Consider the following 20,855-nt stretch of genomic DNA (forward strand, 5'->3'; position numbering starts at 1 on the left):
TGACGTGCAAGTATAATGCTCTACCAACTAAGCCACACAGGACCATGTCTATGGACTTCAGTGTATGCCCATATCCTGCATCTGTAAACAGATACCTGATTCACATAGGATTTGTGGTACATTGCCTGAAAAAAGTATTGGGCAATGTTTATATGGTCCCCTTTCAAACAGCCACATTTTTACCACATTCTTGTCAGTATTCACATTTTATATAGCCATTGTTTAGCCGCACCTGAGCAAGAGACATTCAACTTTGACCCTGTTGTTGCGACCGTTGTCCTGGTAACCTGACAGGACAGCAAGCTCTACATTCTTCAGACAGAAATCCACTGCTTTAATTTCTTCACAACACAGTTAGCAGCTCGCCATACTTGTAAATAATTACCTTGTAACGTGCTAATTTTCCTTATGGGCAATAAAAGGTTGGCGACAGTTAAACTCAAAACATTGTCAGATATGTTCTGGTAATTATGAGTTGGCTAGCCAGCTAGATACTGGAGCTAGATAACGCGCTAGCATCAAACCAAAACGTTGTCTAAAAAGTTGCTTTTACTTGCCTGGCTTGCTAGATTGACATAGCTGTCCTAAACACATGTTTAAACAGATAGGTTTTCAGGTGCAAAAAATTCAGCAGGTAATGCCATTTGGACTAGGCTGCTGCAATGACATGCAGACTGCCGTCTTTGTGTTTATACTTTTCCATAATGACAAGGACAAGTTTGATGTCAGACAACCATGTGATTTAACCTGTTATGGCTAGGGGGCAGTATTTTCACGGCTGGATAAAAAACGTACCCGATTTAATCTGGTTACTACTCCTGCCCAGTAACTAGAAAATGCATATAATTATTGGCTTTGGATAGAAAACACTCTAAAGTTTCTAAAACTGTTTGAATGGTGTCTGTGAGTATAACAGAACTCAAATGGCAGGTCAAAACCTGAGAGATTCCTTTACAGGAAGTGGCCTGTCTGACCATTTCTTGAACTTCTTTGCCATCTCTATCTTTTACAAAGGATCTCTGCTCTAACGTGACACTTCCTACGTCTTCCATGGGCGCTCAGAGCCCGGGAAAATCTGAATGTCGTCATCCCAGCCCCAGGCTGAAACACATTATCGCCTTTCTCAAGTGGCCGATCAAAGGACTGTGGGCTTAGGCGCGTGCCCTGGCCGCCCCCGTCTTTGTGATTTTTCCTCTGTTTGCCGAAAAGGAGATTCCCGGTCGGAATATTATCGCTTTTTTACGAGATAAATTGCATAAAAATTTATTTTAAACAGCGGTTGACATGCTTCGAAGTACGGTAATGGAATATTTAGATTTTTTTTGTCACGAATTGTGCCATGCACGCAACCCTGATTTACCATTTCGGATAGTGTCTGGGACGCACGAACAAAACGCCGCTATTCGGATATAACGATGGATTATTTTGGACCAAACCAACATTTGTTATTGAAGTAGCAGTCCTGGGAGTGCATTCTGACGAAGACAACAAAAGGTAATCAAACTTTTATAATAGTAAATCTGATATTGGTGAAGGCTAAACTTGCCGGGTGTCTAAATAGCTAGCCCGTGATGGCTGGGCTATGTACTTAGAATATTGCAAAATGTGCTTTCACCAAAAAGCTATTTTAAAATCGGACATATCGAGTGCATAGAGGAGTTCTGTATCTATAATTCTTAAAATAATTGTTATGCTTTTTGTGAACGTTTATCGTGAGTAATTTAGTAAATTGTTAGCAAATGCCCCGGAAGTTTGCGGGGGGTATGCTAGTTCTGAACGTCACATGCTAATGTAAAAAGCTGTTTTTTGATATAAATATGAACTTGATTGAACAAAACATGCATGTATTGTATAACATAATGTCCTAGGTGTGTCATCTGATGAAGATCATCAAAGGTTAGTGCTGCATTTAGCTGTCTTCTGGGTTTTTGTGACATTATATGCTAGCTTGAAAAATGGGTGTCTGATTATTTCTGGCTTGGTACTCTGCTGACATAATCTAATGTTTTGCTTTCGCTGTAAAGCCTTTTTGAAATCGGACCTTGTGGTTAGATAAAGGAGAGTCTTGTCTTTAAATTGCTGTGAAATAGTCATATGTTTGAAAAATTGAAGTTTTTGTATTTTTGAGGAATTTGTAATTCGCGCCACGCCTATCATTGGATATTGGAGCAGGTGTTCCGCTAGCGGAACGTCTAGATGTAAGAGGTTAATGCGTGCCAAAGACGGTAAGATGAAATGCGACGTTTTTACTGAGGGGTTGGCGGGATTTTGAAATACATTACCGCAATTATAAATAGGTAGTTTGGCAGGAATAAAAGTACAGGTTTTGTCGCCGGCAATACCTTTCAGATATAAAGAAAAGTCCGAAAATAGTTGCCAGAACGCTAAAGTTGGCTGGTTTTTGAAAGGGATAAGATAGTCCACTAACTGTGTCCAGAGAGACTGGTGTGTTTCAGTGCTGAGAGACATGAGGGACGAAAGGCCTGTGATGCTGATGACTGCTGCTGTTTTCCTTATGTTTAACATCATTTCTTCTCACAAACACGTCGCGAGCTGGAAAAGGCCAGCGAGCTTGGGCTTCCCGAGGCCTAGCTGCACAACCACACGCAGTGAAAAGACGGAGAGGGGGAGAAAGAGAGAGATGGAGGGAGGGAGGGAGGGAGAGCTTGGTCTGCGCAGCCTGCAGACACCACTCAGCTAAAAGCTGATAGGAAGTGACGGGCTGCTGATTAGTCAACTCACAGCCCCGGCGACCAGTATGTGTACGGGGCTGCGCACACACTGAACACACAAAGATTGAATAGATACATACAGATTGAGAAGACACACACACAATCCTACACAGAGTTCGTTCTAGCCCTGTTTATCTGCTGTGCTGCATGCTTAAAGGCATACAGTGAAGGTTTGCCTTTGCATGCACGCACGCACGCATATTCCTTTGCGCGTGTGTGAGCATATGTATGAAGGGGGGATGTTGGTTGGTTGGTTACCTTGAGGAGATAGACGGGGATGTTGCTGAAGTCCACAGGGAGCTTGAGCAGGAAGCGAGCGGAGAACTCCCCCGTCTGGAACACGAGAGGCAAGGAAAAGAACATCACACCGTGTACAGATGGAGAACACACAGGCACACAGGGTAACACACAGGTCATATTGAAACAACACAGGCGCACTGCATGGGAATGATTAGGGATGGCTAAAGATGAGTGCATTGCAAATGCGATTTCAGAACCTGTTTGAATACATCTCATCTATCTGTCTTAATGGGCCGATTTTTGGACAAATGAGAGATATTTATTTCCTGATTTTAGGGAGCTATTGATCCTACGGATTTTCAATGTGATTAATTTGCTGACTAGCTAAGTGTAAAAGGTTAATTGTATTTTTAGCCTACGGTCTAGAAAAAATTATCAATCCATTGAAAGAGATACTTTTTAGCCAGTTGTTCTGAAAGTAGCACTCACGAGACAAAAGTGGTCACATACGTGCAGATATGTGCACCACGTCATTACTCTCTCTCGCTCTGCTGTGTGTGCATCTTTCTAGCTGTCACTCAAATGGTGAGGGGCTGAAGCTTATTGGCTCGCTTCAAACTCAAATTGCTAAGGGACTGGCCCACATAGGAGAAAATGGCGCAGCATAGCTTCCATTAAAAGTCATTTTCAAACTAGGGATTTTGTGGCTAATTGAGGCAAAACAGTAATTCTGCTTATAGATTATGGATGTATGAATTACACATAAAAAAATACTTAGTCGCCGCCAAAGTTCCGGAGAATGTCTTTAACAACTTTTCCAATAAAAATGATGTAAAAATGTATAAATAACGCAGATGAACAATGTGACTAATGTGACTAAATATATGACTAAAGGAATTAAGAGATGTAGAACAATAAAGCCATCTTAAGGCAAACCTCATCTGCAAAGTCAGAACTTTCACATGTACACATTGAAATGTTCCTAAAAATCATCCTTTCCCATCAAGGCACATATAAAAGACCTTCTATTCCATAAAAGTAGTAGGTTAGTTAGTGGGGGAGTGTGTCTCCACACACACAGAGTAGACACAGACATATACACACGGCCTTGCTTTGGAACATGCTTGGGGCGCCACATCCTCACCTAGCATAATCAGCCCTTTCACAAGGTGGTTCAGTGACAGCGACTTTCACTTCGCTGCTGTGAATTTATTAACCATGTAGCTAGCTGAACTGGTTGTGTATGTCTACATTATGTCTGGGTTTAGGTGCTGCAATTTATATAGGTTTAGATAGGATGAGGATTAGATGTGGGGGTCAAATGTTTGAGAGAATCAAGAGAAACTATAGCCTCATATCAGTCTGTCCAGAAAATTAAACCAGTGCAAAGCTTTTAAATAATCAGTGTGCGTAAAAATATTTAAAACAAAGAGAAGCTGAATGCTGAGCCACATACTAGGCACAACTCTGGGTGGGTGGAACTATGCCCTGTGACGTGGCTGTATCATGTAGCGTACCCAGCTGTTCTTGTGCCCGGCGTAGATCTCCATGCTGCGGCTGTAGTTGGGGTCCTCGAGCAGGCTGTCGTACTCAAAGAGCAGCCGGGAGCTCTCGCGCAGACGCTGGCACTGGTACTGGTGGTACTGCTGGATCAGCTCCTTCACCAGCTGCAGCAGGCACTCCGGGTCCCCCGCATCCCACTGGACCAGGTGCTGGAGAGAGAGAGTGAGAGGTTATTAGAGGGGTTTTTGTTTAGGCCTTGGTGCAAAGTGAACAAAATAGCTGAAAGCCTATACAACTCAAAGCATGTTCATTTTGGGTCGATATTGTCTCAGTTCATGATCTATGTTATCCATTCTGGTATCTAACTGCAAAGAACTATCCTTTGAGGCACTCACTTGATTTCATCTACACTAGAGGCCATTTAGCCATGTAATAGGAGCGAAATCAATTGAAACGATGAAAGGAATTGAAAACACAATGGTGAGGAAAGAGCCCCATTGGTTCACTAGAGCCCCATTGACATCCATTACGGGAATAATCCCAAACTATGCCATTTACCCCCTCTCTTCTTCCTGCATCGCAGGAACATGACATCGCCACAGGATTTCCTGAAGCGACACAGAGCTGCGTCGGTTCGCAGTGAATCCTTTGATCATTCCCACCCCCAATGCAATATATCTGACCTCATTTGCCAAAATGGTTGAAAGAAGTGGCTCAAAAAGGAGGAAAGGAAAGTTACCAAGACAAATGTTAGTGATGGGAAGGAGCATTGTTTCAAGGAAGCGGATAAGGATAGCAGGGACCTGGCCAATATTTTTTTGGTGCTCCAACTTTTTTGGTACACAATGGTTTGGTTAGGCATCAAAGACCACAAATTGAATATTTTCCATTTAGACAACAGAGAGGGGGAACAATATACTCTGGGTGTTGTTAGGACATTCCTGATCCTTAAATTAAACATGTTGAGTGCATTTTGAGTTCCAGTTCCATGCAGTGTACGCTATTTTGAGTAGCGGACAGAGCGACCCTTGCGTGTCTGAACAGTCCATTGTACATTTGCGATAACTCTCCTCCCACAAACAGGGTATTTGCATGAGCAATGCCAAATTCCCCTGACCTCACTGACTGAAGCTGACAACAGGTATGCAAATGTACAGTAAAAAAGGCATAAACAAGCAACCACCTGTCATGAATCGGTAAGCCTTGTTACACATCTTCCACTGGCCTAATTATACAAAACAGGATGTTATTCCTCCCTCTGAAGGGGGGTAATTGTTTACTGACGTATGAGGAATAAAAATACAACATTTTAATTTGAGTGACACTGTGCGAAAACAAACTGCGGGAAACATGTCAGCCAAATAAACACAAATGGACGACTGAGCCTAGATGCAACGTAGCACTACGCAGTGGTCTACTGTCGACTTAATTGGCGTAGTAGGGGAAACTCAATAGTTCAAAATGTGGCATACAAGTGTGAAAACAGTGGCAGTGACTTAATGAGTTTGTCACACTTTTTGGACTTTTAAATGACAGTGCTCTTGTTTTTTTCAACATGATTTTTGCTCGCTTCAGTGAGGCGCAACTCTGTCTGCAGGCTTAGCTGAAACACACATACAGATGGAGGGGGAAGATCCATGGAGCTGGAGCTTGCCCATTTAAGCTAGTCATCATTACGGACAGCACTCAAAACAACAATAGGACAGGCATGAAGGCAGAACTTTACGGATCAAGTCAAAGTCATTCAGTACAAAATGGAGTGTTGAACATGTGTAGCCGACATGAAAGGATATTTTCTTTGGAAGACAATATAGTCTAATGACCATATTCATATTATTTCGATCAGTTCACAACAAGTTTGTCTTAGAGGGCACACTGCATCAGTTCAGGTCAGTTCCATTTCAAAGCCGGTCAATCCAGGCTTGAATTGAATGGACTTTGAACCTCAGTTTAAATTCTTGTTTGGTATGGAAATCAAACTGATCTCAACTCTGGTGAACTAAGTCCATGAACACGGCCCTAAAAGCTCCCGTGAAGAAGTGAAAGCTAACCCTGTCACTGACCCCTTCTGAAAGCTGGATCCAAGCCAAATGGCCAAACTGTGACTAGACAAGAACAAACAACTGAGTCATGACATAACCGGTGATGACATAACCACAATTCCAGTCTGATGGCAGCTGGTCCGATGTGTATTCTCTGCTCATGCTGCGGTTTGTATGCATCACTCCGTTTCTTTGGCGTGTTGTATAGCAGTTCTGTCAATCGGCCATAGGTCGGTCCAGTTGTAGAGCGAATGTATAGATAAAGCAACGACTATGAACGTGAGTGTGTGGATAAAGAGGGTCATAGGTCCCAAAAGTAGCCCATACCAACCCTCATGCATTGGGGAGTAATGATGACACAAGGCCAGTCTTTGACCTCTATCAACTTAACTGCTTGGCTGTCTGTATGTCAGTCTGTCTGTCCATATCACATCAGAAGAAAGCTTCCATTGTTTCCTATTGGACCATGCCCCTCCTCCTGCCATCGAACAGGGAAGCAGAGGGCAAAGGCAGGCAATTCAGTACCGGTGACCTCATCATCCTGAGCCGCGAGTGGTTACCAGCAATGTCGGGCTTCCCGAAATATGGGGGAGATGCAAACAAGGACGGGCATTGTCCAAAAAGGCAGCAAGATGGCCCAGAGGCAGGAACGAGCTGAAACTGAGGAGGGACTGAGAGGAAGTGCTGTGTCAGGATTGTGACATCACATATCACTGAAACTTCACTAAGGAGGAAGGGAGAGGGAAAGGCAGCAGAAGGAAAAGAGAGGAAGAGAGAAATAAGCAAGAGCTGAGGGGCAGGGATATACTAGTGATATAAGGAAAACTTCCTCTTGACAAACCATTAGGCCTACCTTTGGGGCTCACAGATGGTAGAACGGCACTGTAATTGATTCTTGAGTCTAGACTTTCACAATGGTGTAATTAAAAAGGTAGGCCTACACCAGGGATCAACTAGATTCAGCCGCGGGCCGATGTTTTTCTTGAGCGAACGGTCGGGGGCCGGAACATAATTACAAATAATTTGTACACGACAAATTGACCATAAGAAGCCCAAACAGATATGTTTGACTAAAACATAATCATTTCAAACCGTTTTGTTATATATACACACATAAAAGTGATGCCAGCTGATTCATGAATTCGACTGGCTGAGAAACGCTGCCTGCCTTTCTCTCTAGTCCCGACCACTACACATTCATTATTATGAGACAGCTGGAGATGGAATTTGAATATTGAAACAATGTTGCAAATGTCTGAGAGACAGACAGTAAGGTTTATACAAATCTCTGCTGTTGAAAACTACATTTTAGTCTAAAAGAAATGTGAGATAATATCTAGATCCTTTTGATAGTGGAGATCAAGTTCATAACTTCCCTGCCTGGGCTGATGAGAAAGTGGATTGCGCAGTCAGATGGAACAGAGTAAATAGGCATTTTAATGTCATTAGAGTTAGCTGGTGGTAAATTGTGGATTATAAACTGGGTGGTTTGAGCCCTGAATGCTGATTGGCTGACAGCAGTGGTATAACAGGCCGCATACCATGTGTATGACAAAACATTTATTTTTACTGCTCTAATTATTTTGGTAACCAGTTTATAATAGCAATAAGGCACCTCGGGGGTTTGTGGTATATGGCCAATATACCACGGCTAAGAGCTGTATCCAGGCACACCGCGTTGCGCATAAGAACACCCCTTAGCCGTGGTAAATTGGCCATATACCACACCCCCTCATGCCTTATTGCTTAAATAGACACCGGCTGGAATGCGCTTTTAACCAATCAGCATTAGACCCATATGTTTTATACATATACAAAAAAATATATGGAGGATTGGAAATGATGCAGACAAATTATTCACAATGCTTGCACTGCATCCTGTGTTCCTTTACGTAAGCTCCAAACCAACAAACAACACTATGGCAAGATAATTAATTAGATTAGTTTATCGGTCTTAAATTCCTTTTTTAAAGGCCCAGTGCATTCACAATTCTGCTTTCCTGTGTTTTGTATCGTATTGTACAACAGCTGATGAAACTAACACTGTAAAAGTGTGAAAAAATGTTGCTGGTTGTGATGCTGGTTAAAAATACAATTTACACAGGACCTTATAATTGCATGGGTGGGAGTTTCAGCTTGCATGGTGTGAACACCAGAAAGTAAATTGGTTATAGACCAATAACAAAAAGAGTTCCAATCCCCTCTGCCAATTACAGTGAGTTTTACGTTTTCCCCACTCAGACAGAAACATTTCTGCTTGAAAAATTGTTTTTTGCTAAAAAGCTATTTCTGTCCATTTGAATGGAAAAATATTACAGTAAGGTACCTAATTGTTACCCAGAAATTATTTGATATTGATATAAATACGGCTGCATTGGGCATTTAAACAACAGCATTTTAATAAAAAGGGGGGAAAGTATAAACTACATAAAGATAGTCAGAGGTCACTGACAAACACAATCTAGCTCCAAACCTGACAAGGTAGCATACAAATCCACAGGACTGGCTGATGCAATTCCATTAGAGAAGACATTACATTTCATTGGATGCAGTCTTGGGGAAAATACAATAACTTTCAGCAAATTGGGCATCATTTCAGATTCCCAAACCAATAGGGAGCTAATAGAACAAGGTCAGGAGAAAATGGGTACAACGTGTGAAATCACATGTTCTCAAGAACAAGCTGTAGGCCCCCTCTTACTGAAGAGACCCAAGCTGACAGAATTATGTCTTCCTCTGCCATAACGACTGTGTCGTGCCGATCCAATATTTCACTGAGCCGCACAGAGAGAAGGGTGCTGCCATCTGAAATGTAAAGATAATTATATAGGCCAAGGCAAATATTTGTTTGTGCATTTAATGTGATTTTTATATATGCTGGCAACCTGATCCAATACATCGCTTGCTGACTTGAACGTATCAGGCATTAAAAACTCCCAAGTATTAAATTAATCTGCAGTTAGTCTTCTAATTGAAGTGTGGGCTCGCACCCTGTTTCGCCCACGGAAAGTGCCAAGTCTAAGATCACATTAAATTGCTCTTGTCATGTGTTTAAGACAGTTGGCAATGGAATCCTCAGCCCTGTAGTGTTCCTAAAAGACAACCACACGGCTTGGGCCCAACATGGCACTACAGTGGTGGCTCCACTAAAAGTTTTGCGATTATGCTGTGGAATTTAAAGGTAATTTGTGGTTTAGTACGGTATCCTGCATCACTACTTCATTGCTCCAGACCAGCGCAAGGGGGAGTTAGAGCACTGATTATGCTTTCGGCGCTACGGTGTCTCTAACTGATAATGAATGGGAAACATAAACATAAATAGAAATTGATAATTGTGCACGACTTCAGTATTAAAAAAAACTGGTTGTTACATTAGGGTTTTTATTCTACGAGAAACTTAGACTACAAATAGGGTGTGGAAATTATAGGATTATTTTGCTTTTACTGTAGTACTGTAGCATACTCCCAACCAGTCACGTTGTACAGCACCTGAGTGGCGCAGCGGTCTAAGACCCTGCATCGCAGTGCAAGCTGTGTTACTACAGATGCTGGTTTAATACCCGTGCCGGCCTCGACTGGGAGACCCATGAGATGACTGTAGGTTTTTGGTTTCTCCCCCTCTAAAAACAGAAATAAATAATTCTAAATAACAAACTGGCTTTATTTACAAATTAGTAACAATGTCTCACCACATGTTCAAGAACGGCCTTTTTCCTCGCTCATTTTACGTTATTTGAAAATGAAATCTCACAAAATGTTATTTTTTAAACAAAGCAATTATTATTATTATTATTATTATTATTAATTTAGAATTAAATAAAAGTCCCTTGGATATTCTCACAGATATATTATTAACCCTGTTATTAGCAGGACAATATATGTTGGTCATATTGGTCACGGTTCCCGAGTGGCGCACAATGGGATTGCCTTGTAGTTCTCCAGCTGTATCCACTGAAATAGCGGAAGGTTCATGGCACGAGGGCAGGGGGCACGGGATGGGCCACAGAGCGTTGCACACAAGACGGACCTAGCCCATGGGGAAGGGAGGAGGAGGAAGGGGTAGGGGTGGTGGACCCCCACCCCACGGTAGCACAGAGCAACACTTTAAGGGACTGACTAGGGAAACGTTCCCGCTGTTCTTAGTGCCTGTCTGCATGTTCAAAATAAAACAATGTAACTAATAATGGCGTGAAAAATGCCCCGTAGATATGAATTTGGAGGGCAGATATTATTAAATATTAAAGCATTTGACCTCTCTCTAAAGGCGTCAGTCAAAAGTTATAATTAAATCCGAACTGGATTTAAGGAAAAATGACATGAAAAGCACACATTTGTAAATCCCAAACTCTAAAAGTAATAAAAGGAAAGGTAGACAGAAATTATTTGTGACATTGTGGTTACAATAAAGAATGTAAAAAAGACATAAACAAGATGCTGTGTTTTTATTTACAGTAGTGATGGACAGCTGGTGGCATTTTGAAACAGGTTTTCAAACACTTGCAGCCCAATTAGCAGGACAATAGACTCTTATAGCCTGGCTACTGTAGGTGTGAACATCGCCCTACTTGCAATGTACTCGACGCTAAGTGTTACAAAAAAAGTGTAACATTTCTAACTCAAAACAGCAGTACAGTATCTCTTCATCAACATCTTTATGCTTTCGTTAATAAAATAACTAGAAAAAGACATTCAAAATGCAGATGCTACCCGTTCCAGGGACCGTAACCACGAGAGGACTTGAAAATGAGCCGGAGCTGAGAGGATCACCAAAACAAAAGGTATTTTAGTTTCAGAGCATTTTCTTTAAAAAAAATGTATATAGCCTATCAATGTGTAGGCATACTGTGTAATAAAATCGATAATAAAATAAAGGTTAAATAAAAAATAAATGTGTACTAAAAACGTGAATTGTTTTGCAGAGCATACAACCATGCCGACAACCATCCGTGGAGCTCAGTGGACAAAGAGCTGGACAACGGGCCGCACTGAAAAAACGCATTGGTTGCCAAGAAAGCGGTTAGTTTTGCTAGATTCTTCAAATGTGTACGCAGCATGTGTGTGTTGGAGTCACTTTTAGTTCTTAATTGATCTACCGTTTCTATCATAGGCCACTGTAATCGATGGGGGCTCTTGGCGGTACATTCGACTCATCTGATGAAGGTGCACATGGATCAGATTCAAACTTTGAAGACCGAGATCGAGTCATTGAAGGCAGACCAGCAGAAAGAGAAACATTATCGGAGGGCAGAGATACGGGCGACAGCTGATGCATTGGTCCAAAGACAGGCGGCATTGCCGAGAGTCAGGCGGAGAATGACGCGTTGAAGAGGGCGAGAGACGAGATGGAGTCACAATCCATGCCAGGCACACCTGTGAGCTCTGGAACTCCACCTCCGACAGGCAGAGTCAACATACATGGCGGGTTCGCCAGGTTGTCGGTTCACCCTGACATTTCCATTCCTCTTCTGACAACAGAACTTGACCAACTGCTCACCAGGTACAGCAAGGGCCGCCTGGATCGTTATGCTGTTCTGCTATTCCAAGGATGTGTAACCGAAGAGAGATACCACGAGTGGACACAGAATACCAACTGGGATGGATCCCGAGGCAAATGTGGCTTACCAATGAACCTCCGGGAGTTCATCATTAATACTGTGTCTCAGAAGTTTCTGTCCATGACTGATGCAACCTGAAAAAGCATTAAAGACAGAGTTAATGAGTACTTTAGGTCACAGAGAATATCTGGACATGGCCTGCTCTCCCTTATGTAAGGAATTAGGCACTTTCCCATGTTTACTAAAGTATGTACTGTAGGCTGTTTACTTGTCAAACTGCACAGTAGCCTAATAAACAAATGCAGGTGGCTTATATATTCAAAATGCTTTAAATGCTTTATTATCCAAATGTAAAAGCATATACTCTACAGTACTGTATTTCTTAATCAGCATCCTTAGGCTTTCTTTAATAAAATAATTATAAAAATACTCTTTCAAAATGCAGATGTTTATTTAGTTATGGATCCATAACGAATTACTATGGGAATAAATATCACTGAATTACAGAAATATTGGAACAAAGTTGTCTAATGAAGGTAAACAAATTGTTGCTTACTGGAAAATACTATTTCAAACACACACGGTCACGTTGTACAGCGCCATTATGGCTATTAGCAGGTAGTTGGACAATAGACTTGCCTAGAAGGAGAGTGGGGGGAGAATTCTATCGTCAAATGTATTTCTTAGTTAGGTTGGCTGTATCACAACCGGCCGTGATTGGTTGCAATTTCAGTTTAATCCACTAGAAGAGACAAAACAAATAATACAAGAAAAATTATTATTATTATTATGTATCACATCCGACCGTGATTTTGAGTCCCATAGGGCGGCGCACAATTGACCCAGCGTTTCTCTCCCTCTAAAAACAAATATTATTTTGGGCTTTTATTCAGATTACAATCGCTCACTTTCATTTTTTTTTTTAACTAAATAACCTCCAAAATATTGTTATATATTATCAAGTAGATGGCACAGTCATATAGCCCGGCACCTACATATGACTCACTCATTCATGGCTTCTTTCTGATAGTCTTTAATAAAGAAATGTTTTTGTTATCCTGACCTGGACACCATTTACAGTATTATAATAGGCCTCCTGACTGGCGCAGCGGTCTAAGACACTGCATCGCAGCGCAAATGCATTGCTACAGATGCAGGTTCGATACCCGTGCCGGCCTCCACCGGGAGACCCATATGTAATTATTGACGGTCACGCCAATCGATATACTGTGACATGAGTCTCACTAGTGTTGAGAAATGTGCAGTTAAAAGTGGTGTAGGTCTTATTTATTTAAAGAGCATATTGAAGTTAGCAGCAATAGGATTTGAAGAAATAGCCTACCCACTGTGGTCAACTATTTTAGCACCGTTTCGCACTGCGATGAGACAAGTTTTTCTTATAGCAGTGCGAAACAATGCTAAAATAGTGGTCTTGATAAATCAATAAGATAAATATCAATAAGATGGTCTTGATAAATCAGTAAGATTTGTATTTATTTTCACTGAATCTCCATTTGGGCATTGGTTAGACTACAACTATACAATTAGGGTGTGGAAATGTTATTCTCTTAGTACTGTAGCCTACACCCGGTCGTCACGTTGTACAGCGCCATATTTTCCGTTCCATCCTAACGGAAACCTAGAGGTTTTTTTTTTTTTGGAATAGAAACACCATAATATTAATCAAATTAATTAAGCAACATTTCTTAACCTGTTAGGGTTAGGGGGCAGTATTGACACGGCTGGATAAAAAACGTACCCGATTTAATCTGGTTACTACTCCTGCCCAGTAACTAGAATATGCATATAATTATTGGCTTTGGATAGAAAACACTCCAAAGTTTCTAAAACTGTTTGAATGGTGTCTGTGAGTATAACAGAACTCAAATGGCAGGTCAAAACCTGAGAAGATTCTGTACAGGAAGTACCCTGTCTGACCATTTCTTGGCCTTCTTTGCCATCTCTATCCATTACAAAGGATCTCTGCTGTTACGTGACACTTCCTACGGCTCACATGGGCTCTCAGAAGGCGGCAAAATGCTGAATCGTGGCTTTGCAGGCTCTAGCTGAAAAAAAGTAGCGCGTTTGGGTAGTGGCTGGTTACAGTACTGTGAGACTCAGGCTCGTGCCCGCGTCGACCGAAAGCTTTCTTTTCCTTTGTCTGTTTACCTAAACGGAGATTCCCGGTCGGAATATTATCGCTTTTTTACGAGAAAAATGGCATAAAAATTGATTTTAAACAGCGGTTGACATGCTTCGAAGTAGGGTAATGGAATATTTAGAATTTTTTTGTCACGAATTGCGCCATGCTCGTAACCCTGATTTACCATTTCGGATAGTGTCTGGAACGCACGAACAAAACGCCGCTATTTGGATATAACGATGGATTATTTTGGACCAAACCAACATTTGTTATTGAAGTAGAAGTCCTGGGAGTGCATTCTGACGAAGACAACAAAGGTAATCAAACTTTTGTAATAGTAAATCTGACTTTGGTGAGTGCTACATTTGCTGGGTGTCTAAATAGCTAGCCCTGTGATGCCGGGCTATCTACTGAGAATATTGCAAAATGTGCTTTCACCGAAAAGCTATTTTAAAATCGGACACCTCGATTGCACAAAGGAGTTCTGTATCTATAATTCTTAAAATAATTGTTCTGTTTTTTGTGAACGTTTATCGTGAGTAATTTAGTAAATTGTTAGTAAATTCCCCGGAAGTTTGCGGGGGGTATGCTAGTTCTGAACGTCACATGCTAATGTAAAAAGCTGTTTTTTGATATAAATATGAACTTGATTGAACAAAACATGCATGTATTGTATAACATAATGTCCTAGGTGTGTCATCTGATGAAGATCATCAAAGGTTAGTGCTGCATTTAGCTGTCTTCTGGGTTTTTGTGACATTATATGCTAGCTTGAAAAATGGGTGTCTGATTATTTCTGGCTGGGTACTCTGCTGACATAATCTAATGTTTTGCTTTCGTTGTAAAGCCTTTTTGAAATCGGACAGTGTGGTTAGATTAACGAGTCTTGTCTTTAAAATGCTGTAAAATAGTCATATGTTTGAGAAATTGAAGTAATAGCATTTCTAAGGTTTTTGAAAATCGCGCCACGGGATTCAACTGGCTGTTGCGTAGGTGGGACGAATTCGTCCCGCCTAGCCCAGAGAGGTTAAAATCAGTCCCATATACTATGTTCTTACAAAAAAAGGTTTTAAATTCTCTAGTATAGCCACTATTGAAGGATATCAAATGCTTCTCAAAGATGCCCTCTGGTGGTCAAAGTAGCACTAACTACCTGTAATGGCTGACAAATAATATGCCATAGAATTCTGTGGCACCATTTACCAACATTTGCAACCTTTTGGTTACTAGTCCAACGCTCTAACCACTAGGCTACCTGCCGCCCAAACCATGCAAGCTGTGCTGCAGTACGCTGCAACTTTTAAAGGATGAACCACTGTCCTCATTGAGGGGAAACAGTTGGACAGTTAGACAATGGATGAAAACACTCCAAACTTTTAGAATGTTTTTAATCCATCAGGTATTGACTGAATTAAAAGGACATAAAACATTTACTGGCACGGACAAATAATGAATGGAATTCAGAATATAGGTATTCAATTAGTGAAATTCCACTTTTCATTTCATAGAATGCACTTGTTTATACATTTTGTAATGGTATCAGGTGGTATTTTTATATTTTGTGTTAAAATAAATAATATTATATGTGACTCATTTGGATAATACACCAGGTGTATTTGCATATACAATGCCTTAGGAAAGTATTGAGACCCCTTGACTTTTTCAAAATTTGGTAACTGGATGAAATTTTTAAAATGGATAAAATAAATAAAAATCCTCATCAATCTATACACAATACCCCATAATGACAAAGGAAAAACTGTTTTTTTACCTTTTTGCTAATTTATTAAAATTAGAAAACAGAAATACCTTATTTACATAAGCATTCAGACCCTTCGCTATGAGACTCGAAATTAAGCTCAGATGCATTCTGTTTCCAATGGTTCTACAACTTGATCAGAGTCCACCTGTTGGAAATTCAATTGATTGGACATGATTTGGAAAGGCACACACCTGTCTATATAAGGGCCCACAGTTGACAGTGCATGTCAGAGCAAAAACCAAACCATGAGGTCGAAAGAATTGTCCGCAGAGCTCCGAGACAGGATTGTGTCAAGGTAAAGATCTGGGGAAGGGTACCAAAACAATTTCTGCAGCATTGAAGGTCTCTAAGAACACAGTGGACTCCATCATTATTCAATGGAAGAAGTTTGGAACAACCACGATTCTTCCTAGAGCTGGCCGCCCGGCTAAACTTTCACTCTGACAGAGCTCCAGAGTTCCTCTGTGGAGATGGGAGAACCTTCCAGAAGGACAACCATCTCTGCAGCACTCCACCAATCAGGCCTTTATGGTAGAGTGGCCAGACGGATGCCACTCCTCAGTAAAAGGCAAATGACAGCCCGCTTGGAGTTTGCCAAAAGCCACCGAAAGACTCTCAGACCATGAGAAACACGATTCTCTGGTCTGATGAAACAAAGATTCTTGCCCTTTGTGCTGTTGTCTGCGCCCAATAATTTTTGTACCCTGTTTATTCTGTTACCATGTTGTGCTGCTGCCATGTCGTGTTGTTACCATGTTGTTGTCATGTTGTGTTGCTACCATGCTGTGTTGCTACCATGCTGTGTTGTCATGTGTTGCTGCCATGCTATGTTGTCTTAGGTCTCTCTTTATGCAGTGTTGTCTCTCTTCTCGTGATGTGTGTTTAGTCCTATATTTTTATTTAATTAATTTTTTAATCCCAGCCCCTGCCCCCGCAGGAGGCCTTTTGCATTTTGGTAGGCCGTCATTGTAAATAAGAACTTGTTCTTAACTGACTTGACTAGTTAAATAAAGGTTAAATAAATAAAAATAAAAGATTGAACACTGGTCTGAATTCCAAGTATCAAGTCTGGAGGAAACCTGTCACCATCCCTACGGTGAAGCATGGTGGTGGCAGCATCATGCTGTGGGGACATTTTTCAGCGGCAGGGACTGGGAGACTAGTCAGGATCGAGGCAAAGATGAACGGAGCAAATTAGAGAGAGATCCTTGATGAAAACCTGTTCCAGAGCTCTCAGGACCTCAGACTAGGGCGAAAGTTCACCTTCCAACAGGACAACAACCCTAAGCACACAGCCAAGACAATGCAGGATTGGCTTCGGGACAAGTCTATGAATGTCCTTGAGTGGCCCAGCCAGAGCCCGGACTTGAACCTATCGAACATCTCTGGAGAGACCTGAAAATAGCTGTGCAGTAATGCTCCCCATCCAACCTGACAGAGCTTGAGAGGATCCGCAGAGAAGGTGAGAAACTTCCAAAATAAAGCTGTGCCAAGCTTGTCATACCCAAGAAGATTTGATGGTGTAATCGCTGCCAAAGTTGCTTCAAGAAAGTATGGAGTAAAGGGTCTGAATCCTTATGTATTTTTGGTTTTTAATAAATTAGCAAAAATGTCTAAAAAAACTGTTTTTGCTTTGACATTATGGGGTATTGTGTGTAGATTGATGAGGGGGAAAAAAAAACATTTTAATCAATTTTAGAATAAGGCTGTAACGTAACAAAATGTGGAAAAAGTCAAGGGGTCTGAATACTTTCCGAAGGCACCCTATGAATATATTAGGCCTACCTGCATTAACCTGCGCTGTCTAGACTGCCTCATTAAATACTGTTGTTGTAACGTTCTGTTGCATAATTGAAGAAGTGTGTCAATAGCAGGATACCTTCAGATTAAAATTCAACACACTTGGCTCTAGATAACACCTATCTATACATAGTTTGCGAGATCAGACATAATATCACTATAATCTGAGTGTTCATTTTATGAAGTTGCTTTCATTTCAGTGCATCTAATTTATAAACATTTCAACTGTAATTAAATTATTACTTTTTTCTATTCCGCAAGAAATGTACACCCAACAAAATAAAGTTATCTTTCTTCCCTTTTTTGTGATGTAAATGTCGAGATGATGCGTTAAATCCCTGACAAAGCTTTAGCGTTCTTATAGATGCAACGGAAAGACAATGTATTCCATTGAGCCCATTTCAGCCATTACTGGAGTGTGTTTGACAGGTCATTATGAACATTTCCGTGGTCGTAACATTAACAGGAACAAACAACAAACACAAGCAAGAGTATGAAAGAGTCGCAGGAGTCCAATGAAAGCCATCAATCCAGCGAGATTTAAGTGCCAAATGGATTTTGCACCCCTCAAACACAAGAAATAGATGGCTGAAAAAGAGAGAGCCCCAGGGCATGCAAATTGCACCTTTTATTATAATATGTTTTTAATTTTACCTTTATTTAACTAGGCAGGTCAGTTAAGAAAAAAAATCTTATTTTCAATGACGGCCTAGGAACAGGTTAACTGCCTTGTTCAGGGGCAGAACCTCTCAGAGTAAGAGTGCTGATCTTGGATCAGGTCTTCCCTGTCCATAGTAATCTGATCCATTATGATCTAAAAGGCTAAAATGATCCTAGATCAGCATACTGTAGGGTTGGGCAGTATATCGTATTTTACTATACATTGTGCTCCAAAAGTATTGGGACAACGACAATTTTTGTTGTTTTGGCTCTGTACTCCAGCACTTTAGATTTGAAATGATACAATGACTATGAAGTTAAGGTGCATACTTTCAGCTTTAATTTGAGGGTATTTTCATCCAAATCATATAAACCATTTAGAAATTACAGCACTTTTTGTACCTAGTCCTAGTATTTTAGAGGACCAAAAGTATTGGGACAAATCCACTTGAGTGTGTATTAAAGTAGCAAAATGTGAAGTATTTGGTCACATATTCCAATGACTACATCAAGCTTGTGACTATATACATTTGTTGGATGCATTTGCTGTTTGTTTTGGTTGTGTTTCAGATTATTTTGTGCCCAATAGAAATTAATGGTAAATAATGTAATGTCATATTGAAGTCACTTTGATTGCAAATAAGAATGTAATATGTTTCTAAACACTTCTACATTCATGTGAATGCTACCATGATCACGGATAATCCTGAATGAAGAGTGAGAAAGTTACAAACTGAAAAATATCATACCACTAAAACATGCTAACCTCTCACCATTCCAATAACAGGGGAGGTTAGCATTTTTGGCGGGGTATGATATGTATGCCTCTGTAACGGTCTCGCTCATCATTATTCACGACTCATTCAGGATTAACTAAATATTTAACCAAATAGCTTCCCGGACTATCTGCATTTATCATCTTTGCACTAACTCTTTTGACACATCACATACACTGCTGCTGTTTATTATCTATCCTGTTGCCTAGTCACTTTACCCTGACCTTTATGTACATACAGTATCTACCTCAATTACCTCGTACCCCTGCACATCCACTCATTACTAGTATCCCGTGTATATAGCAAAGTTATCTTTACTCATTGTGTATTTATTTTAATGCCCCGCAAGGGCATGCATTTTAAACCCGAGCCCTACACATGCCCGCTATATTCAGGGCCTACCCTATCCAGGCCCATTTGCTTCTGCCAAATGTAAGGCCGGCTGGCCGGGCCGAAACCGTAAATAACTTTCTCCATTAGTAAATCCATTAGCTGTTCTGCTCTGTCTGTCACTCAATCCCGGCGCGCAGCTCGCTCTGCATGTGCTCAGCTCACATTGGCTCTGAGTCATTGAGTATCTATAGCAACGGCTCCGCTTGGGCTGCTCTGCTCAATGAAGACACATGACAAAACTCAAGGAAAATGATTATTTTCAGTTAAATAATCTCTCCTGTCTTATATTTGACAAGGTTGAAGCACTTCTAATACCATGTTATGATCTTAGATATGACTGTACTGCGCAGCAGAGCACGAGAAAATGGCGCAGCTTCATAATGTTAGTGCTCAATTTTGTGATACCAGAGCCCTGCCCGTACCCTAGTTATTGATGAAAAAAACAGGCCCTACTTGGCCATAACCCTATGTATAATGTCGGGGTCCGTCGGGCTCGGTTCGAGTAGCGGATCTCTAATTTATTCCTTGTGTTATTATTTTTTATATATTTTTCTCTCTGCAGTGTTGGGAAGGACCCGTAAGTAAGCATTTCATTGTTAGTCTACACCTGTTGTTTACGAACCATGTGACAAATAACATTTGATTTGACTGTACACTCTTCAGTCTTGCGTGGTAAACGCAGCAGATAAAACAATATGTTGATGAAAATGATGCTGCTTTCCACTTTGCTTCTAAATATAAATAAAAAAGCGTTCTATAATAACACTATTAGACTGTGTATCTTACTGGCTGCAAACAGCTAGTTTGACTTTTCTTAGCAAGTTGTGGCTACAATAAATTGTGTTAGGAGCTAATACTAATCACTTGTTAGCTGGCTAGCTAATACAGCCGGATACCACCTCCTGGACCAACATGGGTATCCTGTCCTCACTCAGTCTCCATGCTTTGAACTCCAGCTTCCTCTTATTCATCAGCGGGTGTTAAACAATAGCCAAAACTCCTTCCCATCAACCGTCCCTGCTCGCAACAATAGCAGGCCGTGATGAAACCTTTTCTATAAACTTTTGTCAGTGAGCCAATAATAAACTCTCCAATAAATGCCTGGGACTCGTTATTCCGCAAAGCAGGAAGGAAGGGAACAACGGTTGGTACACTATGCCACGGTCACTGCGACTCTTTTTATGGGCCATCTGGGGACCATTGTTACCAAGTTTACTGGGAACGAGATGGACCTAGCTAGACTACTGAG

General features: G+C 41.0%; 1 protein-coding gene across 1 annotated transcript in view; it reads right to left on the minus strand.

Moving 5' to 3' along the window:
* babam2 (BRISC and BRCA1 A complex member 2) overlaps window positions 1–20,855 on the minus strand; it is a 219,712-nt gene that overhangs the window by 149,006 nt on the left and 49,851 nt on the right. Inside the window, exons 5-6 of the mRNA XM_014210010.2 lie at window positions 4,490–4,684; window positions 2,991–3,065 (exon numbers count right to left, since the gene is read on the minus strand). Of these exons, the coding sequence (XP_014065485.1) occupies window positions 2,991–3,065; window positions 4,490–4,684 (270 nt within the window). The remainder of the gene's footprint in view (window positions 1–2,990; window positions 3,066–4,489; window positions 4,685–20,855) is intronic.

The sequence above is a fragment of the Salmo salar genome, chromosome ssa09, assembly GCF_905237065.1.
Source record: "Salmo salar chromosome ssa09, Ssal_v3.1, whole genome shotgun sequence".
Lineage (NCBI taxonomy): Eukaryota > Metazoa > Chordata > Actinopteri > Salmoniformes > Salmonidae > Salmo > Salmo salar.